The sequence below is a fragment of the Capricornis sumatraensis genome, chromosome 17 (genome assembly GCF_032405125.1).
Source record: "Capricornis sumatraensis isolate serow.1 chromosome 17, serow.2, whole genome shotgun sequence".
In the NCBI taxonomy this organism is placed as follows: Eukaryota; Metazoa; Chordata; class Mammalia; order Artiodactyla; family Bovidae; genus Capricornis; species Capricornis sumatraensis.
Window position 1 is genome coordinate 24,356,738 of NC_091085.1, and position 26,109 is coordinate 24,382,846.

At 43.3% G+C, this 26,109-nt stretch overlaps 1 protein-coding gene and 1 non-coding gene across 2 annotated transcripts in view; both read left to right on the forward strand.

The window, feature by feature from the left end:
• Positions 1-26,109, forward strand: part of TBC1D9 (TBC1 domain family member 9) — a 115,877-nt gene that overhangs the window by 53,018 nt on the left and 36,750 nt on the right. The window contains exons 2-6 of the mRNA XM_068989698.1: positions 1,887-1,997; positions 11,573-11,691; positions 18,945-19,173; positions 19,592-19,853; positions 21,762-21,969. Coding sequence (XP_068845799.1) covers positions 1,887-1,997; positions 11,573-11,691; positions 18,945-19,173; positions 19,592-19,853; positions 21,762-21,969 — 929 coding nt within the window. The remainder of the gene's footprint in view (positions 1-1,886; positions 1,998-11,572; positions 11,692-18,944; positions 19,174-19,591; positions 19,854-21,761; positions 21,970-26,109) is intronic.
• On the forward strand, positions 20,890-20,962 carry TRNAG-UCC (transfer RNA glycine (anticodon UCC)). The gene has a single exon. It is a non-coding gene; the product is annotated as a tRNA-Gly (tRNA).

A 26,109-nucleotide genomic window follows, 5' to 3' on the forward strand; every position in this document is an offset into this window, starting at 1 on the left:
TAGTCACAGTAGAGAACAAAAATGCACACGTGTGGTATTCTATGGAAAATGACTTCTGGGAAAACTCTGCAGACACTAAAGACTTGATTTTTGATGTATTTCATACAAGCCAGAGAAAACACATGAATTCATTTACCCTTTAGTGAAAGTGTGGGCTTCCCTGTGGCTCAGATGGTAAGGAGTCTGCCTGCAATGCGGGAAACCCAAGTTTGATCCCTGGGTTGGGAAGATTCCCCTGGAGAAGAAGATGACAACCCACTCCAATATTCTTGCCTGGAAAATCCCATGGACAGAGGAGCCTGGCAGGCTACAGTCCACAGGGTCGCAAAGCGCTGGACACGACTGAGCGACTTCACTTTCACTTTCTTAGTGAAAGCATGTTGCTCCTGGTGTATGCAAATCAGCTAGTGATCGCTGTGGTTCGCAGTGAACCTAGGTGGACTCCTGACTGTGGACAGAGACGGAAAGGACAACTGTGGGGCTTCCCCGTGTAAGCCTCCCCAAGGTTTCTTGCTTAATACCTCGAGTTCGGGAAGGCAAGGGCTATTACGGCCACTTTACTAATGAGGGGGTGAAAGCCACCAGAAACTCAACGGCCTGTCCCTGTGACTCAGACCTGGAGGGAGCTCTTCTGAACACTAGGTCACTTGACTCCAGGCTGGCAGAGCAGAAGGAAGCGATGTCAATAGCATCATGCATATTACGGTATTATTCAGGAGGGAAGGAGCCAAGCCTTAAGATGTTACTGGAAGACAACGCATCAGGAGACAGGTGGTGACAGTTTCATAAGAACCCGTGGTTCAGATTCAGTAGAACTTCATGAGGAGTCGGGGTCAGGGGGCAGGCACTGGGCTTGGTGCTTCCTGTATCCTAGTTATTTGCAACTGTGGCAGGACGAGGAAGGCTGGGGCCTTTTACTTTCCCCTCCCTTCCTCGACTACCATCAGTTCCATCTCCAAGTTGTTTTTAATCACCATGTGACGAATAGCAAAGGACTTTGCCTTTGAGATGGGGGAAATGCTTGCTTCACAGCCCTTTCACTCCTAAACACAGCCCTAATATACTGCTTGGCCCTCACCCTGACTGGATTATACATGTCTTAGGGACTCTTGTCTTATTCAGCTTCATGCCCACTGGGTCTGCTTTGCATCTGAAAGTGTGAAAGCGTTAGTTGCTCAGTCGTGTCCGACTCCATGACTGCGTGGACTGTGTCCCACCAGACTCCTTTGTCCATGGAATTCTCCAGGCAAGAATACTGGAGTAGATTGTCATTCCCTTCTCCAGGGGATCTTCCCAACCCAAGGATCAAACCCGGTCTCCTGCATTGCAGGCAGATTCTTTACTGTCTGAGCCATCAGGGAAGCCCCACCTTGCGTATAGTAGTCTTTTATTGTTTGCTGAGCCGAACTGTACCTGTTCAATACAAAAGAAAGGTGAGAAATATTATTATTATGAAAATAACACGTGGGGCTGCCTAGCACGTGGACTCAGATGTACATGACTGGTTCCTGTGGTTTTGTTAGGTTACTTAAAATTAAGGATTTGTTTGCAGGATGAAGAAGGGGAGAAAATACTACACGCGTTGGTAATGATGGTAAAGCAAAGACCCCAGAATATCAGTGCTTCATACCTTACTTTTTAGTTTGAAACAGGTGTCAATTATCAATACCACCATGTGTCAGGGACTGAGGTAGGAGCTCTGTTGGTTTTGTTTTGGAAACCAGTGCTGTCTTTCAGCATATGCACCCGAGAGGAAAGTTTTGTCCAGATGGGATGTGGTGGGAGAGGGTTTGTTGACAGGCCCACCAGAAGGGGTGTATCCACACTGCTGCCTCTGGGAATTTGGAGGAGACCCTTAAACTTTTCTCCCCGCTTTCTGTCCTCAGGCCTCTTGGTGGGCACCCTTGATGTCGTGTTGGACTCCAGTGCCCGGGTCGCTCCTTACCGAATCCTGTACCAGACTCCAGATTCTTTGGTTTATTGGACCATTGCCTGTGGTAAGTGCAATATTTGGAAATACGGGAAGTGTTATGATTGACAGCTTTCAGAAGGGAAGGAACATTTCATTGTGAGATGCAATCCATGAGTCATTTAAGACAAGTTACTATAGCCATTTCAGCAGATAAACCCTGAATCTCAGCAGTTTAACACACTAAAGGTTTCTTTCTCAACCTGCTGAAGTCTTACTGGGATCCAGTGGCCACCTCCATCTGTAGTAACACCAAAACTTCCAAGATCAACTTCCATGGAAAAAGCGGGACGTGGAGGCACACCTGTGTTTCACTTGCTTGGCCAAGAGGTGCTATCACCGTCACTCACACCCCATTGGCTAGATGGAATCAGTCACCATGGCCCCAGTCTGTCTACAGGGAAGCTGGGAAATGACTAGGAACACGTGAAGTCCTGGGTGGACTAAGGAATACCTATCCTTCCTACCGAGTAGGGATTATTTATTTCTCCTGATGGTAATATGTAATAATGTACTGGGCTTAAGGACTTCCCTTGTGGCTCAGCTGGTAAAGAATCCGCCTGCAATGCAGGTGGCCTGGGTTTGATCCCTGGGTTGGGAAGATCCCGTGGAGAAGGGAATGGCAACCCACTCCAGTATTCTGGCCTGGAGAATCCCATGGGGTTGCAAAGAGTCGGACACGACTGAGCGACTTTCACTCACTGGGCTTAAAATAGTGGTTAACAGTCATGCTGTTATTAGGTCTCTCACAAGAACTGCTAGTCCAAAGTGGCTAAGGTTTTTTTTTTCTTTTTTTTTTTTTTAGTTATTTGTTTTTTCAAATAACCCTGGGAAGAGCAGGGGCACTGAACACTTTTTTGTGTGTTTTTTTTTTTAAATTTTTGCCTCCACATGATTTTTTTAAAAATTAATTGATTTTATTCTTTAGTTTTAGAGTTATAGGAAAATTGAATAGATAGTTTGGAGCACTTCCATATCTTCTCCATATATATAAGTTTCTCCTGCAGTTAACATCTTACTATGAAATATTTGTTCCAATGGGTGAACCAGTGTTGCTACATTATTATTGAATAGAGTCCATACTTTATTTAGATTTCCTTAGTTTTTACCTGATGTCCTTTTTCTGTTCCAGGATCCCAGCCAGGGTACTATTTTCTGTTTAGTTGATATGTCTCTTTAATCTCCTCTTGGCTGTAGAAGTTACTCAGACTTGCCTTGTTTTTGATGACTCTGCCATTTTTTAAGGATGATGGTCAGGTGTATTATAGAATTGTCCTTCTGTTGGAATTTATCTGATGTTCTTCTCATGATTAGGTTGGGGTGATAGATTTTTGTGAAGAAGATCCCAGAGATAGAGTGCTATTTTCATCAGATTATGTCAAGCAAGGGCACCTCCTATCAAGCTGACTTATGACTGATGATGTCCTTGATCACGTGGCTGGAATAGTATTTTTCGGGTTTTCCCACTGTCTTCTCCTTCCCAAACTGTCCTCCTTGGAAGTAAGTCACCATGCACACTTACTGAGGGGGTTTTAATTTGTTCAATTATTTTTATCACTGTGAATGCATGACTATTTATTCCTTGTGTTACAATCCAGCGCAACTTTATTTTGTTGCTCAAATTGGTCTAGCTTTGACCATTGGAAGCTCTTTCAGTTGACTTTATTTAGGTTTTAAATTGATCTCTGCTTGGTAGGAAGTGCCATGCTGGGATCTAAAGATATAAAGATAATTAGATCCGGCCTCTGCTCTTGAGAATGCAAGGAAATAGTCAGTTACAGCCCAGTGTGAGCAAGTACCAAGCAGTGCCATTGGGCGATGAGGCTGCCATCTGGAGATAGGAACCTTGGCTGGCCTTCTACAAGGGTAGGGGGAGTTCTGTGGGCATGATTTCAGACTGCCGGAAGGCTCTGGTACCCTAGCAAAACACTCTCAAGGATTCAGCACCTGAAATCCTAACATTGTTGTTGCGTCCCTTTAAAGTTATTCTGGTTCAGATGCAAACAGGAATGAAGTGACTTGGCATTTAAGCATTCCAGTGAATGAAGGAATGGCAGTGTGAGTCAGGGCAGGGAGAAAACCATCCAGGCAGGCATGAGGGCTGGGGATTAGAGCAAGAGGAAAGGGATAAGGATAAAGGAAGAGAGAAGCTGGACCCTGAGAGTGTCATCCCTCTAAGATAGAGTTGTATTTCACTCCACACAAGGGGCAACACCCGGTAGCCACAGTATAAAGGGAAAATGTCACCTTTAGTTGGCAAACAGTGTAGAATGGTATTAAAATAGACATTGGAGCCAGCAAGTGAAGAAAGAGAAAGGAAATCAGGCAGAACTGCCAGTACCCCTGGACGTAAGGAGGCTTTGACACTCTCATCTTCCAGCGTTTGCATCACTTGTTCTGGACTTTGAAAAACCTGTAGAGCCTGCAGGTTCTCAGAACCCTTAGGATTCCTGGCCTTCCCAGGTCATTGCACGCGTACGGAGCTGTGATGAGCTGGTTCCTATCTGTGACTGTTTTTTACTTCCCCTGTTATCTGACATCACTACTGTTCTGTTTCTGAGGTTTTGCCGTTCTATGGAGCAAAGGCTCCAAGGAATGCTCGTATGGGGAAGAGCCCAGAGTTACAAAGACCCGTTATTCCCGAGTTATTTGCCAAGCCAGGGCTAAGGAACACAGGGCAGTAAATGCTGATGTCATAATTTATACCTCAAGGAGATGATGCCTGTCATACCTGCATGATCTCATTATAATAAGCCTGGAGCAGTTGTAGCTTTTGAATATATTGATTACCCAGAATTTCCTTGTGGAAGACTCCACAGAAGTGAGACTCCACAGCCTCTGTTAAAGTTCATTCACCCACTAATTGCTCCTTCTTATCGATTTCTCTTTATAACCCAAAAGCCTGGCTTCCTTTCAGGAGATTGTAAGAGCCAAACTTGCTAGCTTAAAAAGGTTCTTTTTAGTTTGTAATTTAAAAAAAAAATTTTTTTTTCCCATAAGCTATAAAGTTGATAATTTGGTGGGGCTGTCTGGCACGAGCTTTTTAATATGCTCTTTTTTTTTTTTTTTTTCCGGTTGCGCCTTGAGGCTTGTGAAATCTTAGTTTTCTAACCAGGGATCAAGCCTGGGCCCTCTGCAGCCTGGGCCGTCCACAGTGTAGTGTGGAGTCCTAACCACTAATTTGCTCTGATTTTATGAATCATTGCTGTAAGAGAAGTTTCAACAGGAGATTGTCTAACTCACTGCCCTGTAGAATCCACAGGATTGCAAAACCTCTGTTTTTATGCCACGTGCCTTGTGAATCTTTGATTTGTGTAAAGTGAACTAAGGGCACGTCTACAATCAGTGTCTTCCACTTTCTGTAGGAGAGTAGCTGTCTTAGTGGTAAAGTCTACTCTTGTGACTGTCTTAGATTTGAGCCACATGGAGCCAGGCAGGACCTAGTCTTAGACCTTGTATGACTTACTCCAGTATAATGCTCACTGGGTCATTGACAGTATGAACAGAAAGAAGAAGGGAGCAAAAACCAGAAGTTATTTATTGAAACACTGTTTCCAGATGCTTCTTTTTACTGTGTTCTATCATCTGTATGCAGATTGACTTGAAGAAATTGCTTTATTATGTTTCTTTGGCACTGATACCTTTCATTCGGAAGGGGAGCCAAAAACTGCCTAAATAATGACTTTTTCTTTTCCCTGCTACTTCACAAAATGAAGCCACTGTTGTTTTTAGCGGATATTCCATTGTGCCACAGCCTGCTGACTTGCATTTTGTTCTGTGGTTTGTGCAGTAACATCGTTTTTGCTATTTATTTTTCTTTCTAAATTGTTTACTTTATTATTATTATTTTTTTACCACAACATGCAGCTTGCTATATTTTAATTCCCTGACTAGGGATTGAACCCAGGGCCCCGGCAATGAAAGCTCAAGCCCTAACAACTGACCACTGGGGAATTCCCTGCTATTTCCAAGAACATAAAGGAAGTAGCGCGTTAGGAATTGTGTCTGACTCTTGGCGACCCCATGGACTGCAGCCCACCAGGCTCCTACGTCCATGGGATTTTCCAGGCAAGAGTACTGGAGTGGGGTGCCATTGCTTTTGTTTCTGAAACTGTTCAAATCAGTGCATTATTTTGGGGTTGTATCTCTTGCCCTCTCCAGAGGCAAGTTTGTCCTTTTTCTGGCTGTAGGTAGTACAGTGGTGGCTTTGTAAATCCTACAGAGACAGCAAGTATCACTCAGGCATATTGGGTATTATCCTTTACTTTATTTTGTATTTAAATTACAGCATTATCATCTTTGGGGCTAAGGTTGCATGTGTCTGAGGCCATAAAATAGATGGTTCCCTTTCACCTTTATTTAAGTAGCTTCAAGCACAATTCTTTCGAGAACTGGATCAGTTTTGGGATCCAAACAGCCTGTTCTGGTATCTGAAAATACTAGATTGGTTGCTTTTTAATCCCTGGGAGGTTTAGTGAGTTTGTTTTGCTTGTTTTTTTCTTTCCTGCCTTGTCACAAGAGGTTTTTATTTTTGCCTAGACACAGACATATGTATCTGTACATGTGCATACATACCCTCTTGATCAGAGGAAATATACCATCTTAGATATAGTTGAATTCAGGTTTTTAAGTCAGTGCTACAGTCCCAGAACCAAATTTTGTTAATATCAGTCATGCACCACAAAAGATATCCACTGAATCACCATCAGTGAAGGTGTACGCCTTTGTTCTTAATCCTCAGAGGCCAGATACAATTGAATCCATTTTTTGGGTCCATTTTAATACCTCTGTCTTTTTATTTCAAGTGGACTTCCTGTACTCTTAGGTACATCTCAACCCAGATGAGAAATAAGACTAGGCTGATTCAGTATTTTCCATCATCGTAGGTAGTGTTTAAATTTTGCCCAGATATACACACGGGGCCTGTGCATAGTATTCTGAAAACCAAACACAACCCTGCAAATGGTAAAAGATTCTCATTTTTCCAAAATTAATTTCTAAATTCTCTCAAGGCCCTCAAGTGTTGATCCAGTTTTTCCAGTAGCAAAAAGCTTTATCTTGGGTTTCCTGAAGGCTTCTCCTACCCGACACAGCTTTCTTTGTTGTTTCAGCTGATTGCACATCGGGTCAGCTTGTTGTTCCTGCTGTATCTCTGTCGAAGCAGCCTTGCCAGAAAGTCGACTGCCAAGTCCTTCCTTTCTCTTCTGAGTGCCTAACACATTTTGCCCAAACGGTTGGGCAGATAGACCAGCCCTCTCTGAGAGTCATGGCAGAAGAGCTTCCTGTTATCTCACTCTACACAGTAACAGAAGCAAAGTTCCAGGCTCTTAAACATTGCAGCCCTTGTGCTTACTTTCTTGAGAAATGAAAGAGCCCTGTGTAAGGAACAGTCAGGATTCCAACGTGTTTCTCTTGGAGCCTCCCTCTTTCCTAAAGGGTGATCTGGCAACAGTGTCCGTTGCTCTCAGACTGTTAGCAGGACATTTGCTCTGTGATCTGAGCAGTACCCTCCGTTTGTTCTGAGATGGGAAGTGGACACCTGCTTTGAGAGAGAACTTTTACTTGATTGACATCTTCAGAATGTGCCTTGTCTGCTGGGGGAGGAATCCAGCCCTGCCTTCTGTGTAGGCATCCTCGTATTTCCTGTCTCCAGAGCCTGGAGCCTTAAACACCTGTCCTCATTTATTTTTTGTGCCTTTAGGAAAGTGATCAGAGAATATGGTGCATTTGCAGAGTAAATATAAAGGTAAAAGGTATATTTCCCGTCCTCTCCCTGGCAAGTGTCTGTTGGGTATGGATCAGAATCCATAGTTAATTCCTGAAACTACTGTTGGCTGATGGCATCTGTGTCTTTTTCTTTTCTCATTTATGCTGATAATGGTTTCTTATAATGGTATGCAGCGTTCTTCCTTATATACAGCCCTGTTTTCTGGAACTTTGTAACCTTGGGCCTGAATATAGCCAGAAGAAACCTGTAACCTCCTTGGTAGCACAGAAGCAGGCCCAAAGCATCGTGCAAAGAACTGAAGACCTAAAGATACTGAGATTTGGAATTGAAAGAGACACATGTACCCCAGTGTTCATTGCAGCACTGTTTACAATAGCTAGGACACGGAAGCACCCTAGATGTCCATCGGCAGACGAATGGACACGGAAGCTGTGGTACATATACACAATGGAATGTTACTCAGCTATAAAAAAGAATGCATTTGAGTCAGTTCTAATGAGGTGGATGAAACTGGAGCCTATTATACAGAGTGAAGTAAGCCAGGAAGAGAAACACCAGTACCGTATATTAACGCATATGTATGAAATTTAGAAAGACGGTCACAACAACCCTATAGGCAACACAACAAAAGAGACACAGATGTAAAGAACAGACTTTTGGACTCTGTGGGAGAAGGCAGGGGTGGAATGATTTGAGAGAATAGCACTGAAACATGTATATTACCATAGGTAAAAGAGATGAGCAGTACAAGTTTGATGCATGGAGCAGGGCACCCAAAGCTCTGGGACAACCCAGAGTGATGGGTTGGGAAGGAGCGGTGGGAGGGGCTTCAGGATGGGGGGACACATGTACACCCGTGGCTGATTCATGCCGATGTATGGCAAAAACCACCACAAAAACCTCCAATTAAAATTAATAAATTAATCTAAAACAAACAAAAAGTAAAGATACTGAGATTTGCCGTCTCAACACTTCTTCCATAAAGGGAGCTGTAAGTGGCTGGTGATGACTCCAAAAGGCCAGCCTCTTCACGTGACAGTGACTAGAGCGAGAGAATCCGCAGGAGGTGAAGGAACACGAGCAGCAGCGGGGGGTGGGGAGGGGACACTGGTGGTGATCACAGACAGAAATGTGGGGAGTTACATCCCAGGCAGTGAGGCGTAGAGAAAAGAACCAGTGGTGAGAATGGCATCGGGGTGGCAGGCAGAGACTGTGGAAGTGACGGAACAGTGGGGCAGACTGATGAGCAGGAGGTTGTAAAGTAGCAAAGAAGGTGATAGAAGGGAAAACAATGTGGATAGAAAACCTGAACTTCAATATAGAAGTGCTCAGATGGCTGCTTAAAACCGAGGGTCAGTCGTGAAGACCTTCCTGTAGTACCCGTGAAAACTGGAGGCAGAAGTGCACGTTTGTTGAATGAGTGTGCTGATGCATATACTGCTTCCACCGTGGCTGAGTGTGTGTGTGTTTTGGGGGGTGGTAGGGTGGGCCTAGAGGAATAAGCACATGAAAAGTGCAGGCGGTATGTGCAAAGGTGAAGGCACAGCTGGGCTGCCCCGGGCCTTATAGCTGATGGGTTCTGTGCAGGATAACCAGGGAACAGGAAGGCTGACTTGCGGTCAGTTGCCACCACAGCCTAACAGCGACTCTCAGGTCAGGTACCTGGTATGACCACCTGGTAAAGGGCAGCGCAGGGCGGTATACCAGTCCACAAGCAGACTGTCCCGGCTCAGCCGAGGGACGTGTGCAAAGCAGCCTCTGGAAGGCACATCTACTATCGACATAGGCAGGGGCAGAGAGAGGCAAAATCAGAGGCTGGGAACTGCACCCAGTGGGTCTGCAGAAGTTCTTTGATCCCCTGAGTCCCCAGAAGTGCCTGTGTCTTGAGGTGTGGACATCTGACAGTTGCCAGCAGGCACAGATGGGACGGCGGGGGGAGGGCACGTGGCCAGCATTGACTCTGGATTGGGCTCTGTCTGTATCGCCCAGCCAGCCGCAGCTGGGGATGGTGGTGACCTGTTTACAGGCAAGGAAGGACACAGTATATTTTAGAAAATTTTCCAATGCCTATTTAAAATTTTAAAGTCTAAAATGTTTTAAAACTCTCTGGCTAACTCCAGAATGACTCATTCCCGACATATTCCAAATGAGCATTGTATTTTGCACTTGGACAGTGTTTTCTACTTTACAAAGTGTATCTATAGACATTATTCCATGTGATTTTCTATAACATTTCTCTGAAATGAATAAAGTATTTTTTTTAATTTGTCTACATTTTACATGTAAAGAGTTTGAGACAGAGAAAGATGAAGCAGACTGTCTATAGGCACCCAGTTGGCTGCTGGGAGAAAGGGAGGGGGACCCAGGTTTCATGAGCTCTAGCTCTTGCCATGACAGCGTAGTGCAGAGTCGTCGATTGCTTTTCCACGTGGTTGACTGTGACCCCAAAAGAGTGAGCCATGGAAAGGTCCTGTGAAGGGCTCCAGACAGCCTCTTCATTTGCGTTTCCATAGGACTGCCTCCTAACTCAGAGATTTAGTCTTTATCCTTTACAGAACCATTCCATGTGGGCAGTTTTGGTGTTTCGGCTCAGAGTGAAAGAAAATGAATGTGGATTTGTTTTGGTTTTGTCTTTCCTCGACCAGTGGATCTGAAAACCGTCCAAGTGTGAAAGTGTTTGTCGCCCAGTCATATCAAACTCTCTGCTACCCCATGGACTGTAGGTAGCCCCCCAGGCTCCTCTGTCCGTGGAATTCTCCAGGCAAGAATACTGGAGTGAGTTGCCATTTCCCTCTCCAAACGTGCCTCTTATTCCCCAAGAGATTTTAGTCCTGTTCCTCACAGTTCTGAGTATCACAGGACACATTTCTATCTCCTTTTCCCAGTCAGTTATCAGAGTGAGATTCTGAGATATATACAGTTACTGGTGACAAAGAACAGAGAGAAGCTGTTTTTAAGAAATCAATTAAAAGATAACTTGGAAATCTTAAGGAGACATCTGAAGGAATCAATCAGTAGAGTTGCAAAATCTTTCTTTAATTCTGGAATGAATGGTACATACAATTTATAAACTAGGGATGGCTTCTAACAAACTGTTTTGCAAGGTCATTAACAATTGCAGGGCAAGAAAAAAACAAAAAAAGGGAATTTGTTCTAGTGTCTCGACAAGGACATTGGCTTGGCATCCCTGTTTTACCCTGCCGCTGTGGGCAGAGAGCAGGGTACCTGTTATCTACTCTCCCAGGCTTGGGTTGATTCAGTTTGCAGGTTGGCCGGCGAGATGACTCTCGCTTCTGGTTTCTGACTTGGATGGAGGCTGTGAGGATGACCTCATCCCATTACAATTCAGAGCAACGGCGCTGGTGAGGACAGGGCTGCTATTCCCTAGTGATAGTCCATTTTCACATCTCATTCATAATTGAAGGGAGGGAGGATCATTTTTTGCCCATTATAGGAGGTGGTTACATCAGATCTCCAGGGGCATACCGAAGGCCTCGTATTGTTGCAACTTAACAATTGTAACCTAGTCTCCTGACAAGATCTGCCTTCCCCTGAAAAGTGCAGATTCCCAGAGGGAGAAAAGAGGATAGGGATAAGTTCCCAACGCAGAAAAGTGAATGGAAGAAATGTTGTTGCCTTCCCACCCTAAAAGACTGTCCCCAAAGTTTCTGGACTCACCTGGTCAGACGTGACCATACACTATACTTACTCTTGGATTTTTAATACATCTTTCATCGTCTTCTGTGTGATTTCCTCTGACAGAGAAAAAGTATTAGAAGGCAGAGCTGATGGCAGTACATAGGGATGGGGTGAGCCTGGTTTGAAAGTATCATTTACATGCTGACGTTCATTATTACCATTTTATGTTTGTGCAGGTGGTTCCAGAAAAGAAATCACTGAACACTGGGAATGGCTGGAGCAGAATCTGCTGCAGACACTTTCCATCTTTGAAAATGAGAATGATATCACCACATTTGTGAGAGGAAAAATACAGGTAGTGTTTTATTTATTTTATTTATTTATTTTTATTAACATATGACTAACTTGCTGCACTGTGTTAATTCTAGGTACACAACACAGTGATTCAGTATTTCTTAAGTTAGGGGAATTTAAAACAACAGCTTTTCACTAGAAAGAATTTCAAACTTACAGAAAAGTTGCAAAAATAAGAATTATATAAAACACCTGGAGATCCTTTACTTACATGCTTCTGTTATTAACAGTTGACCACATTTAAATTTATTATTTGTGGGAAACATTGAAAAGCATCAGTAAGCTTAGAAAAGATGGTGGCTCCCAAATTTAAAAAATATATATTATTGAATAACGGAAAGCTTGGACTATAAAGAAAGCTGAGCACCGAAGAATTGATGCTTTTGAACTGTGGTGTTGGAGAAGACTCTTGAGAATCCCTTGGACTGCAAGGAGATCCAACCAGTCCATCCTGAAGGAGATCAGTCCTGGGTGTTCATTGGAGGGACTGATGTTGAAGCTGAAAACTCCAGTACTTTGGCCACCTGATGCGAAAAGCTGACTTATTTGAAAACACCCTGATGCTGGGAAAGATTGAAAGCAGGAGGAGAAGGGGACAACAGAGGATGAGATGGTTGGATGGCATCACCGACTCAATGGACATGGGTTTGGGTGAACTCTGGGACTTGGTGATGGACAGGGGGGCCTAGGATGCTGCAGTCCATGGGGTCACAAAGAGTCGGACACGACTGAGTGACTGAACTGAACTTATTGATAAAACCAAGCAGACTTGGTAAATCTTCCTTTGGTTTGAGTCGTGTGTCTGAATTTCTGGGAAGTAATATAAGTGGGGGAGTCTGAGGACTCCATAGAGGGGCTGGGTGAAAGGGGGCAGTGGTTGGTGGGGAAACAGAGACAGGAGGGGTCTTCTCCTTCCAGGAGTCACTGCTGAGGCTCTCAGTTACCTTTTTGTCGTCGTTGTTCAGTCTTGCAGTCGTGTCCAGCTCTTTGCAACCCCATGGACTGCAGTACGCCAGGCTTCCCTGTCTTTCACTATCCCCCAGAGTTTGCTCAAACTCATGTCCATCAAGTCAGTGATGCCATCCAACCATCTCATCCTCTGTCATCCCCTTCTCCTCCTGCCTTGAGTCCTTCCCAGCATCAGGGTTTTTTCTGATGAGTCAGCTCTTTCCATCAGGCGTCCAAAGTATTGGAGCTTTGGCTACAGCATCAGTCCTTCCAGAGAATATTCAGGGTTGATTTCCTTTAGGATTGACTGATTTGATCTCCTTGCAGTCCAAAGGACTCTCAAGAGTCTTCTCCAACACAATTCAAAAGCATCGATTCTTCGGCACTCAGCCTTCCTTATGGTCCAGCTCTCACATCTGTACATGACTACTGCAGAAACCATAGGTTTGACTGTGCAGACCTTTGTAGGCAAAGTGATGTCTCTGCTTTTTAACGTACTGTCTAGATTTGTCATAGCTTTTCATTGTCCTCCCTCAAGTGTTACTGTCTTTGGGAAATAGGCACAAATCAGAAGTGGTAGGAAGAAACTGAAGCTTAAAAGTAATAAGAGATGGTATGGGGAGGGAGGTAGGAGGGGTGTGCAGGATTGGGAACTCATGTACACCCGTGGCGGATTCAAGTTGATGTATGGCAAAACCAAGACAGTATTGTAAAATAAAATTTTTTAAAAAGTAATAAGAGAAATAAAGCAGGAGCAAATTATGGGTCAAATAGCCATTCTTTTTACCCTTTCATTACATCAAAAGTGTCAGGTTTAATTCCCCTGAAACCAATTATGAGGAAGGAATTGCTATTAATGCAATTATGTGTGAAAATCATTCATGTGCAAATAGATGGTTTAAGCACTCACAGATTGTCCAGTAATGAAGGGAGCCAACACACTTACTTGTTTTGAGACCTAATTCACTTTTAAAAATTATAAATGTTATAATTAACTGCAGAGGCAACCACAATCCAAACACCATAGATAACTTTTGTTTTTTTCTTTTTAGATTTCTCGTATGGTTATTTATCCTAATAGTAGTCTGGCTATACATATAACTTTATAGTATATCTTTTTTCTCCAATATCTACTATATTGTTGTATAACTTTAGCTGTTATTATAATAACTGAATATTATCCCATAATTGACCTTACTATTCCTGCTTAAATAAGTCTCCCTAGCTTTTAGACTAGTGAGAGTCAGGTACAAACAATACAATGAATTCTTCTGTTCATATGTAACTTTTTTTATAGTTTTTCTCCTCTTTAGGACAGATTACAAAATGTTGGTTAATGGGTTAAGTTTAAATGCTTTTAATGGACGTTAGTAGATATTGTCAGTATGTTAGAATCCCTGTGTGATTATAATGTTGGTTGCTTTCAGCATTATAATTGTTTAAGTAGTTTTGCAAATTTAAGTAAAAGTTGGTGTCTTATTGTTTTCATTTTTGTCTTTGATTATGAAGTTGAATATTTTTTCATGTTTGCTAAGTTAATGTTCCCCTTTTTATGAACTACCTATCAATGTTCTTTGTACTGGATGTCCTGAATATTTGGACTGTAGCAATTTTACAAAATTACATGGAGCTGTTGCCTAGAACAGGGGTGACCTATTTCATATTATGAAGAACCTATAGAACATATATACCCTGGTGGCTCAGTGGTAAAAAATCCACCTGCCCATGCAGGTTCAATCCCAGGATCAAGAAAATCCCCTGGAGGAGGGCATGGCAAACCAGTCCAATTTTCTTGTCAGGGAAATCCCACGGACAGAAGAGCCTGGAAGGCTACAGTCCATGGTGTCGCAAAAGAGTCGGACATGACTGAGTAACTAACCAGCAAGAACAACATAGAACATACAGGAAGGAGATCATTCCATCCCTTTGTTCCATCATCTGGTCCACCTGGCTAAAGTTACAGTAATCTGAAGAGGTTCTGCATTGTGAACCCTCTTTTTTTTCTTGAAGTTGGGAAAGTTGAAAGTGGAACTTTACGGATTATTATCCTTATTGTTGAAACTAGTTGGTGAGGCCTGGTCTGTTGATATTAATGTGTTTTAGTGATGTTTTTCACCTCTATGTCCTTATAAATCCTCTCCTATTTAAAGAAATTTTCTTTTAAAAATTTCAACGAGCCTTCTAGGTATGTAGTACTTATTAGCTCTTTGATAGCATGAAAAAGTGAAAGTGTTGGTCTCTCACTCATGTCAGACTCTTTGTGACCCCGTGAACTGTAGCTCGAAAGGCTCCTCTGTCCGTGGAATTCTCCAGGCAAGAATACTGGAGCTGGTAGCCATTCCCTCCTCCAAAGAATCTTTCCAACCCCAGGGACTGAATCTGGGTCTGCCGCATTGCAGGCAGAGTCTTTACTGTCTGAGTCACCGGGGAAGCCCCTTGGATAGTATAGTTTGAAGTTAACGTTCCTTCTCTCTAAACATATGGGTGTCATTTGGTTTGTTCTACATTGCTCTTTTCTAGTATTCTTCTGACTTCAGGGCAGAGCCTTGCTACAGGACAGCGGACATTAGGCTTGAGGGTCTCCATGCGCACTCGGAGTTGATTGGCCGTTGGCATTGCCTAAGGACCCAACTGCAACTTCGTATTAGTTGTTCTCATTCTGTCCCTTTCACCTATTCACTCATTCATTTCTATTCTCCTTCTTGCATGTTTTTGGTTCCCCTACTGTGAAGGTATTGATAGCTCTGAAGTGTCATATAGGTCCCATCTCTACACCCGTGTCTCCATCCCTGCCCTGCGAATAGGTTCATCTGTACCAGTTTTCTAGATTCCATGCGCTGTGCTGCGCTTAGTCGCTCAGTTGTGTCTGACTCTTTGCGACCTCATGGACTGTAGCCCACCAGGCTCCTCTGTCCATTCTCCAGGCAAGAGTACTGGAGGGGATTGCCGTGCCCTCCTCCAGGCGATCTTCCCAACCCAGGGATCGAACCCAGGTCTCCCACATTGCAGACACAGTCTTTACTGTCTGAGCCACCAGGGAAGCCCAAGAATACTGGAATGGGTAGCCTGTCCCTTCTCCAGGGGATCTTCCTGACCCAGAAATCAAACTGGAGTCCCCTGCATTGCCCGCAGATTCTTCACCAGCTGAGCTACCGGGGCAGTCCCTAGATTCCATATATATGCCTTAATATATGATGTTCACTTTTCTCCTCTAACTTACTTCACTCTGTATAACAGACTCTAGATTCATCCACATCACAGCAAATGACCATATGTTTCTTTTTATGGCTGAGTAATGTTCCTTTGTGTATATATATATTGCACATCTTCGTTACCCATTCATTTGTCAATGGCCTAGAGGGGTGGGATGGGAGGGTGGAAGCGAGGCTCAAGAGGGAGGGGGATATATGTATACCCATAGCTGACTGGTGGTGGTGTACAGCAGAAACTGACACAGCCTGGTAAAGCAATTATACTCCCACTGAAAAAAAAGACATGTCACAAAGGCTGCAGATATATCTGCCAGTTGTAACAGGTGTTTTCATCCCGCTTCTCTCTGAACTGGGTTCTCCTCCTCCCCACCCAGACATCTAGGGCCCTCATGGTCCCTGCTGGTTGTCTGCAGTTCCTTGGAATAGCACGCCACCAGAGCCTGCTTACCCCCAAAGCAGGTCCAAAATGTGTCTCCCCTGGCTTCCCCCGAAGCAGCCTCTCTCTTCTCTTGGTGGAGTGGTACCAAAAGGAACTAGAGGGAACAGCCTTCCCTTAAGAGCCTCTGAGGGAAATGCATTGCTACTTCTGACGCCATTCAGCCCTCCCATGAAAGAGAAGAATAGGAGTCGGCAACTTGGTACTTAGTCTTCCAAATTGATTTTGCTAACTCTTAAGCAATTTTAGACTTAGAAATCTGTGACTCTGGAGGTCACAATGAAAACTAAGATAGGGCCCCTTAAGATACATGTTTATTTGGAAAGACAGCATGTACGCTTTTTTAAAAAATCTTATTTATTTATTTAGTTTTGGTTGCACTGGGTCTTCATTGCTGTGTGCGGGCTTTCTCTAGAGGCAAGAAGGGGCTACTTTTTGTTGTGGTGCGAGGGCTTCTCGTTGCGCTGGCTTCTCTGGTTGCCGGGCATGGGCTCTGGGTTATGCGGGCTTCATTAGTTGTGGTTTACAGGCTTAGTTGCCCCTCGGCATGTCGGACCATGGATCGAACTGGTGTCCCCTGCATCGACACTGAACCACCAGGGAAGTCCCAACATATACTCTTTAATAAATTTTTTTAAATTAAATATCTCTTAGGTGCTAGCTGCTGCCAGTAAAAACTTTTTGAGACATTGTGTTTGAAAAGCATATTTAGTGGTTGGGGGACATATACACAAAATACTTTCAGCCAACATAGAAATTAAGAGAACATAAAGACGAGAATGCTGGTGCTTATGCCAGACTTGGTTAGTTTCGTAGAAAATGTGATATTTACACTGAACCTGGAAAGGTGGATTTGGGCAGATCAGGAAGGGGTTCTTTGTCACAAGATGAAGATTGGATTTTTCCCCTCTTACACTGATAGACTGTGGACATTTTCATGGTGGAGATGCTGTTGTCAAATCTCTGTTTCAGAAAATAGCTGTACAGAATATATCACAGTGTAGAAACACTCCTGATGGCATGCCCATTGGGAAGCCACTCCGGTAATTGCTGGACTATGCAAAGGGACTAAGAGGTGGCAAGAGGCTGAAGACCTCCCCAGGGCTGTGTTTGCTGTTTTGATTGTGGTTTACATGTTTGTTTTCCACTAGAATTGAATGGTGATGGAGAGGATGGAAGACAAAGCCCTCTCCCCCTTCCCTCCTGCCATCACTCCTTAGTATCACAGCTGCTGGCAACTGGAGTGGACAGTCTGGCAATGAAAATAAAATTCAGGACATCATCTGTATTAAAAAATTTCACACATCAGGCACAGAGGATCAGCAGTACTTAATGTGAGGAAGAAGAGTTATACTTGGGAGAAGCGTCTGTAAAGAGCTGGGAATTGGACTGGATTTTGAGATTAGGTAGGATTAGTGATGGGTGATACAGTGGTGAAGAATCTGCCTGCCAATGCAGGAGACTCGAGAGGCGGGGGTTTGATCCCTGGGTAGGGAAGATCCCCTGGAGGAGGAAATGGCAACCCACTGTAATATTCTTGCCTGGAAAATTCTGTGGACAGGGGAGCCTGGCAAGCTATAGTCCATGGAGTCACAAAGAGATCGACATGACTAAGTACACACAGAATTAGTGAAACAGACAGCAGTCTTACTCTAGATTTTATGCCCTCAGAATGAATGACGGGGCCGCAGGCAAGAAGGTGAAAAGCATACAGATGACGTATCCAGGCCCGGACTGTGCTTTGGATCTTGTCAAGTGCAGTGCAGTGGGAACAAGTGTTGCAGTGTTGGTTGGATCAAAAATGTGTATGGTCTAGAATATTGGATTTTGCATGGGGATTGTAGGGAAACCGAATTTTGATAATAAGAATTTTGTAGTTATAAGATTTGGGAAGATGTATTTATAGGGAGCATCCAGAATTCACTGAAAGCCCAAAGGCAGGAATTCTAGGTATGAGGCTGCCCAAATTCACAGGGAACTGCAGTGACAGCTTTGGGATCAAAACCCCAGACATTCATGCTCCAGAGCTCATGTTTATCTCACCGTACCTTGTGAACAGAGGAAATGGAGATGAGGTAAGAGGGATTTGGTGATTACAAAGTCAAAGGTGGAATATCAAGGAACATTTTCCCTCAGGAGACATATGTAGAAGCCATTTTTCATTGAATTATGGAGGAACTGGGTAACAAACAGCCCCTTAAGCTGCTAAAATGATTAAGCAGTAGGTTAAGCCAGTTACTTGTCTTGCAGAGATCTTATTTCCTGTGCAACTGACCAAAAATGGTGTGCTTATATAATTTCCACTCCAATATTCACCTCTTTTCTGTTCATATGGTGGCTTGTTCCTTTTATCCAGGTTCCTGGTATTTTTCATGGCCGAGAGACGGTGGGTCTGTGGCCAATAATCAGTTAATGACATGTGTTTTTGTCTTTCTTTGCTCTACATTGATCTATGTTGCTCTTCAGAAATCTTTTAGGACAGAAATGCTGCTTGTTACGTGGCTTTGGTTTGGGGAGTTGGCTTTGAAAATAATTCAATTTTTTTAAGTGTCCCTTAGAAGAAAATTTTTTCCCTTGCCAGTATGTACAACACACGGAAAAGAAACAGTTCTAGTGACAGTGATACGAGTTTTGCGTTTGTGCTTTACCCCTTCTTAGGGCATCATTGCAGAGTATAACAAAATCAACGACGTGAAGGAAGATGATGACACAGAGAAGTTCAAGGAAGCCATTGTGAAGTTCCATCGGCTGTTTGGAATGCCCGAGGAAGAGAAACTCGTCAACTATTACTCCTGCAGCTACTGGAAGGGGAAGGTCCCCCGACAGGGTTGGATGTACCTCAGTATTAATCACCTGTGCTTTTATTCTTTTCTGATGGGAAGGGAAGGTGAGTCCCCTAGAATTTCAGAGGTAAGCTTTTGAAAGGCTACTGAGGTTTTTGCCTGTCCTGAATGTAAACCATATCTAAACATCAACACTAGTAAATCTGCAGTTGTAACTGATTTGTGATGACTTAACAGTTGAATTCAATCATTTTTGGCTCCGTTGCTGTAAACTACTTGATTGTGAGATAATAAAAATTGACCAAAGGTATAATTCATTGAGTAGACAGGGACTTAAATCCATAATAATCGTAACTCGGAATTTTTGTGGTCTAGATTTGTCTTTTGAAACTATCAAGCAGAATATTAATAAATAAAAGCACATAAGCTCATAGGAGTTCTGTGAAATTGGAGGGTGGTGTTGTGAGATTTCCAGTATCTTGAAAGGATTTTAAGGAGCCACATATCGTTCTCTGTGCTCAGCCAAGCTGGTCATCCGGTGGGTGGACATCACTCAGCTCGAGAAGAACGCCACGCTGCTTCTACCTGATGTGATCAAAGTGAGCACGAGGTCTAGCGAGCATTTCTTCTCCGTATTCCTCAACATCAATGAGACCTTCAAGTTAATGGAGCAGCTCGCCAACATCGCCATGAGGCAGCTCTTAGACAATGAGGGCTTTGAACAAGATCGATCCCTGCCCAAACTGAAAAAGAAATCTCCTAAGAAAGTGTCTGCCCTAAAACGGTAGGTGACAGAGACCTGAAGTCTTACAGACTTTAGAAACAAGAACCCATCTGTTCATTTATGAAAGTTAACCTTTTCTGAACAGCTTCAAGGGTTCAGAACACTTTTCTGGGTATAGATACAAAACTGAGAAAGACTGCCTAAAGCACTCACTGTTGAGCAAGTGAGGTAGACATGACCAGCCCCAGCACTATAGGTTGGGACCTATTATTTTGGTGCTCAGAGCAGAGCACCTTGAGTACACAGACAGGGAGATGGGCAGAGAAGGACCTCTCCATGGAGCTGCTCAGAGTGGGGCTCTCAAAATTACTCAGTCAGTAGGATGAGTATTACTTTAGACATATTATTTCAGGCAGAGGGACAATATGGTAAGGGAAACACTAGGGAAAAGCACAGAGGAAAGTAAGCTCATCAACATTTATGGAAGGTGGCTGGGCATGGGATGAGGCTATGCTGCAGAGAAGCCCGGAAGTCTGGATGTGAGAGTGAAGGCTAGAGAGAAGGCAAGGGGAAAGCTGACGTTCTAATGTGTGATGGTATGCATGGAATCACCCCTAACTGAGATGGGGACGAGGGAAGGGAGAGCGTGTCCAAAGGATATGAGGATTCAATTTTGATCATGTTGAGTTGAGTTGCCTGCAGGGCATCTAACTAGACGTCAGTTCAGTGGGATAAATGGAATTGGCCATTGTTGCTGTACAGCTGGTCGTTGAAACCTGACAAGAGGTCACTGTAATGAAAACGCCTTTGGTGATTTGAGACGTGTTTTGATAGAGTGATAAGAAGATGGGTTACTGTGGGGGGTTGAACGCACGTGAAAGGCAAGGCAAGGTAGGTCAGTACAGACTGCTTTGTCGAGAAATTCAATGGTAAAATAGGGGGTTTGCTCTGTTTTGGAATGAAAACATTTGAACAGAAGGTAGTATGAAGTAGGCAGGTGGGAAGAGTTTGTTGATGAGGGAAGCACAAAGACAGAAGGGAGCATGGAGATAAAGCCAGAAGAAAATGAGTAATTTCAAAAGTGGCATCTTGGACTTCCCTGGTGGTCCAGTGGTTAGGACTCTGTGCTTCCCATGCAGGGGACTCGGGTTCAATCCCTGGTCGGGGAATTAAGATCCCACATACCAAGCAAAGCAACCAAAAAAAAAAAAAAAAGGATCTCACAGCATGCAGAAGATGCTTGTGTGTGCTGATAACCTCTCCCTTCAAAACAGGCAAAAGAAGAAGGAGGAGGTGAGGATGGAGGTAGTTTTAGAGATAGAAGGGAGGGAATTGGAGGGCCTGTCTTTGCCTTGTGAAGCCAGAAACTGGATCATCAGGGGTTGAAGTGGCCTAAAAGCTTGAGCAAAGATGTGTAAATGATGAACAGGAAGAAGGAACCCATCAGAGAAAAGCTCATGGTCACTGGAGGACCCAGCTGGGCTTAGACCCTCTGGTTGTCCAGGAGGTGGGCTGTTCCTGTGTTTCAGGCAGTTTTGTTGTTTATTCAAGGTGACCACCGACAGCCTGCAGGTTCATGCGGCTTATGTGCATCCTCATTAGGTCATTCTTAAAAGATAAGGCCCCGAGAGTGGCTGTGGATGAGTATAAATGTCATCATCTCTTCAGAAATTACTGTATTCTTTTAGAAAGGGAATTATTTCCTGTCTAGGCCTTGTTTTCCTAAGATTCTTTGACATTTACAGATACTGATTGTAAAATGACTACACAGGGGACCTAAATATATTAAAATGATTTCATTATGCTTTTGGGTCATCATTGGCATTAACTCCAGCAGAAAGCCAAGAAGATAGAAATAAGTCTGACAAGGTGGAAGGGAAAGATGGGCCGGGAAATCTCTGTTGCCGCATCATTGAGAGGTACTCAAACTTTTCTCTTGTGGGGAGAGTTATTACTGTTGTTTTCCAGTGATCTGGACGCCAGGGCCAAGAGTGAGAGGTACCGTGCACTCTTCCGGCTGCCCAAAGATGAAAAATTAGATGGCCACACAGACTGCACCCTCTGGACTCCATTCAACAAAATGCACATTTTGGGGCAGATGTTTGTGTCCACGAACTATATCTGCTTCACCAGCAAGGAGGAGAACCTGTGTAGCCTCATTATCCCACTGCGAGAGGTACGTGGAAGGTGGCAATGGGTGTTTTAAGAGTTTTATTGGTAATCCTTTTCTGGGTATCTTACCATCACTGAGTTGGCTTTTAACCATGGGTGAGCGTTCCTAATTCTTTGGTGCCATCTGCCCCTCTTTTATGTGTTGTCATTGCTCCGAATGACCATGGGGCCTGCGAGGTTTCTCCTTCCAGAAGCAGAAAGGAGAAGGTGTTCGGGTAAGGTGAGATCAACAGAGCAGGAAATGACTGTCATTGAAAAGACGCTTGTTATACTCATGGATCCCATCTGGGGGCGCACGCCATGCCAGAGGGCCCGCAGGGGGCAAGCACCAGGTGGGTCAGCAGGGGGCAAGCACCAGGTGGGTCAGCAGACCGAGGAGCAGGGAGGGATATGGACTGAGTCTTGATTGTGATGCCTTGGGAAGAAACAGGTGAGACAGGATAAGCAGGCTTGGGATTGGCAAGTTGAAAAATTCCAGCAGGCTCTAGGGCAGAGGCCCTGTCCCTAATTGCCTGGTTCCTGGCCCTGGGGTGACGAGGGCAAGATGAATAGGGGCCCTGAGTGTGAGAGGAGGTGAAGGAGGTCCTTGGGGTTTGGACTGGTTGGTTTGCTTGTGAAAGGCCTTCTCGCAGGTGAGTCCTTTACTCTCTCCAGGAGTTGGTTAACTCTGGGTCAGCAAGGCCCCGAGATGTGAAAACATCAAATAGAGAAACTAGAACGTGTAGTTACTACTCCTGGCCCACAGCCTGAGCATCTGGATCTTTAGGGAGTAGTCTAGGTTGTGAGTCAGAAAGTCAAGATCTGTCTAGTTTGCTGGTTCCCTCTGTTAGAATCACTGGGACCACCGGCCGCCGTGGTGTAATCTCTGCAAATTTTGGAGTCTGTACTTTAATAAGATTCCAGGCTGAGGCCCATGGACAATGGAATGAAGAATATTATTATTGTACCTGGGTTGGCAGTGGGCTCTCTTGTGTCTTCACAGTGATAGGTTGTTCTGGTACTTGTGGAGAAGCCTTGCTGTTGGGGGTTGAGAAGAAATTCCAGGTTAGGATGTCCAGGGCTGGCAGATCCGCAGTTTCTAACCTGGCTGCTTTCAACCTACTTTGGTCCTTTCCTAGAAATTAAGATGCTTAGAAGCTTTGGCTATTTAATCAAGGTTGAGCCTTTGTTAAGATTTCCTGTGCTAAAGGATTCAAGTTTCTCTTTGCCTTACTTTTTTCTTTTTTAAAAAATAATCATTTATGTTAGCAAATTTTCTTGTTTTATTTTTTCTTGTTTGCATCATTATCACAGAAAATTATTAAAATACAGACAAATAGAAAGAAAACAAAACTCATCCCTAGTCCCACCATTCAAAAATGACCACTGTGAACATCCTGCTATGTAGTTGTTCAGGCTTTCTATGCATTGCTGTGTTTATGTCGTTTATATTATTTAGGTTTAAGAAATAATGAATTTTATTTTTTGCCTATTTCTCTTAACAGTGAGGGTACACTAAACTTATTTCCATATCATAAAATATTCTTGTATAACTTTTAATGACTGCATGTTATTCCATTACTGGATATGTATAATTTATTTCTTCTTAATTAGGTTACCTTTGGTTGGACCTTTGCATTATTTTTTTTGTTTGTTTCCTCCCAATCATATGTATAATTTTCCTTAAATTATAAATTCCTAGACGTTTGCTGCTACTGCTGCTAAGTCACTTCAGTCGTGTCTGATAATTGGTGGATTAAAACGAATACAAAGTGTTAGGCAATGGAAAGATCTAGTTTTCTTTCTTATAGGGTGAGCTCATTGGTATTATAACGCATTTGGAGACTAGAATTATTGGGGGTGAATTCTGAGATGGATGGTTGATCGGTACTTACAGGTGGCTCTGAAATGCATCTCATGGCTTTTTCCAGCAAACTTGCCCTCTTTATCTTAGGGAGTTACTAGACTCTGTGTGTGTGCCTGTGTGTGTGTGTGTGTGGTAATTGACATCATGTACTAGTTTCAGGTTAACATAGTAGTGATTTGATATTTGTATATATTATATGATGATCACTATGATAAGTCCAGTTAACATCTATCACCATTCATAGTATGCTATTAAAGTCTGCTATTAAAAATGTCCTTCATCAGGTACTACCTGAACAAAATAAAGCAGAGTGACCTGGACCCACGAGGGAAACCCATCCTGACATTAAGAATATACTGAGTGTATCATTTCTAAATCTGAGTGAGTCATCACTTTGTTTATCCAAAGGTAACTGAGGAACAGAGGGGCTGGAGGCTGCCATCCCGCATCTGCTCTCCTGTTCCCCTCCTCCAGGTTCAGTTCAGGGGCTCTGTGTACATTTCAGTGTGATCTACAATAGGATCACGTGAGCTTGGCGGAGTTAGGAGATTGATGGTTAGTACCCTCAACCCATCTTGTGCTTCCTAGTTTTCCCTAACAAGTAGTAGGGCAGAGATAATTCAGGCACATTTCAGGATAAGTCAGAAGGGGGAGGATAGTATAGGTGGCATTTAGAAGTAAAGTGTGTTGTGGTTGGAGGGTACGGCTTGAAAGAAACCCCCAATGAGATGGCAGTGCCCTTTCTTTACCCCAGTGAATCACTGAGGTATATTAATGGTAAATCCTAAACCTCAACTAATGGAAGAAGCAAAGGACTTGTGTTTATTCCTACTTTAGATTATATAATGACAAAAATGCACTAGGGCAGGGCTCCCACCTTCCGTCAGGGTCTGTTTGAGCAGTGATCTCTCCATGAACTCAGTTAAGCTGATCGATCAGTAGGAGCCTCAAGGAGCCTTGCATCCCTCCTTGGAACAGCTCCTTTTAGAATTCTGTAGATTCAGGATTGCTGTTGAATTTAATTTTTTATAAATAAGTGAAAATATTGACTGGAGATTGTTAATATACATTCTGCATGCAGACTTAAGGTAGAGTAAATCGACACATGTTAAATGTTTACACAGAATCATGTTGCTGTAGATTTTAAAGAAAAGTCTGAACTCGCAGCAAGAGGATAGTGATGAGAGTCCTCATTAGGATTCCTAGATGCAGTCTCTCTTCTTTTTTTCAGTTATAAATTACCTTGTAAAATGTTCCATATGAAACACCAAGATTTCATTAAATTCAAGCTATCTTACAATTGTAGTTGGTGATGAAAATGTGTCTCATTATTGTGTAGAACATTCCCGTGGAGCTATTACCCCTTCCTGGAGGCACAGAGTTTCAGGGCTGGAATTCTGCTAGAACTCATTTGTCAGTGAAAAATACATGCTAACCTGTGGGAAGCTTTCTAGGGTTTCTGTAGGCGCTTTCTTGCTGTTGCTTCATGATCCTGCTAGATACTGGACTTCATGCTTGATTTCCTCACGAGCACATAGAATCTGTGTTTTAGGTGCAGAACTTGAACCCTTTCATCCTCTTGGCATCCGTCATTAATTGCAGATGCCTGGTGACTAAAAGAATCAGAAACAATCTGTTGGGAGAAAAGGAGTTTTTTTCAGTCTTTTAAAATAAGCATTCTTTAATATGTGTCTGAAGTATCATGGGGAAATCCTTTTTACGGTAAAGAAGTTGGTTTCCCCCTCTCCCTGCCAATTTCTCTAGCTTCTTTAGCATTGGAGGGAAAAGCTCTTAGGTACAACTCTAGGTATCTCAGAATATTCCTTTTAAAATGTATGAATATATATCTAGCTTGTACATGTTTATAAAAGCTGAGAACAGAACTCGGGTCCTGCAGTTTTTCCCTTTATGGACCCCAGTAATACCTGTTTTGCACCTGTGACCATGCAACTTTTTAGGCAATTCCAATAGGTTACTTAGCCTTGAAAGGGAGAGAGGTTTTTTAAGTTCTGCCCTGAGGAAATGTCTTTCACATGAAAATGCTGATGAAGAGGTTGAAGTTGAACCTGTCTAGACTGCTTACCTGTGGAAATGAAGACGGGAAAGAAACTAAACTCTTAAGTACACAATCATCGCTGCTGCAAATAAACCATTTATCTAGAGCTGGTCTTGAGATTTTTCTTCCTAATGTGCTAAAGAAAAGAGTTGTAATGCATTTATCTTAGTTTCCAGTTGATGAAAATCCTTTTATAAACCAGCAAATGTATGCCATCATTTCAAAGCTGAAACACATGCCCC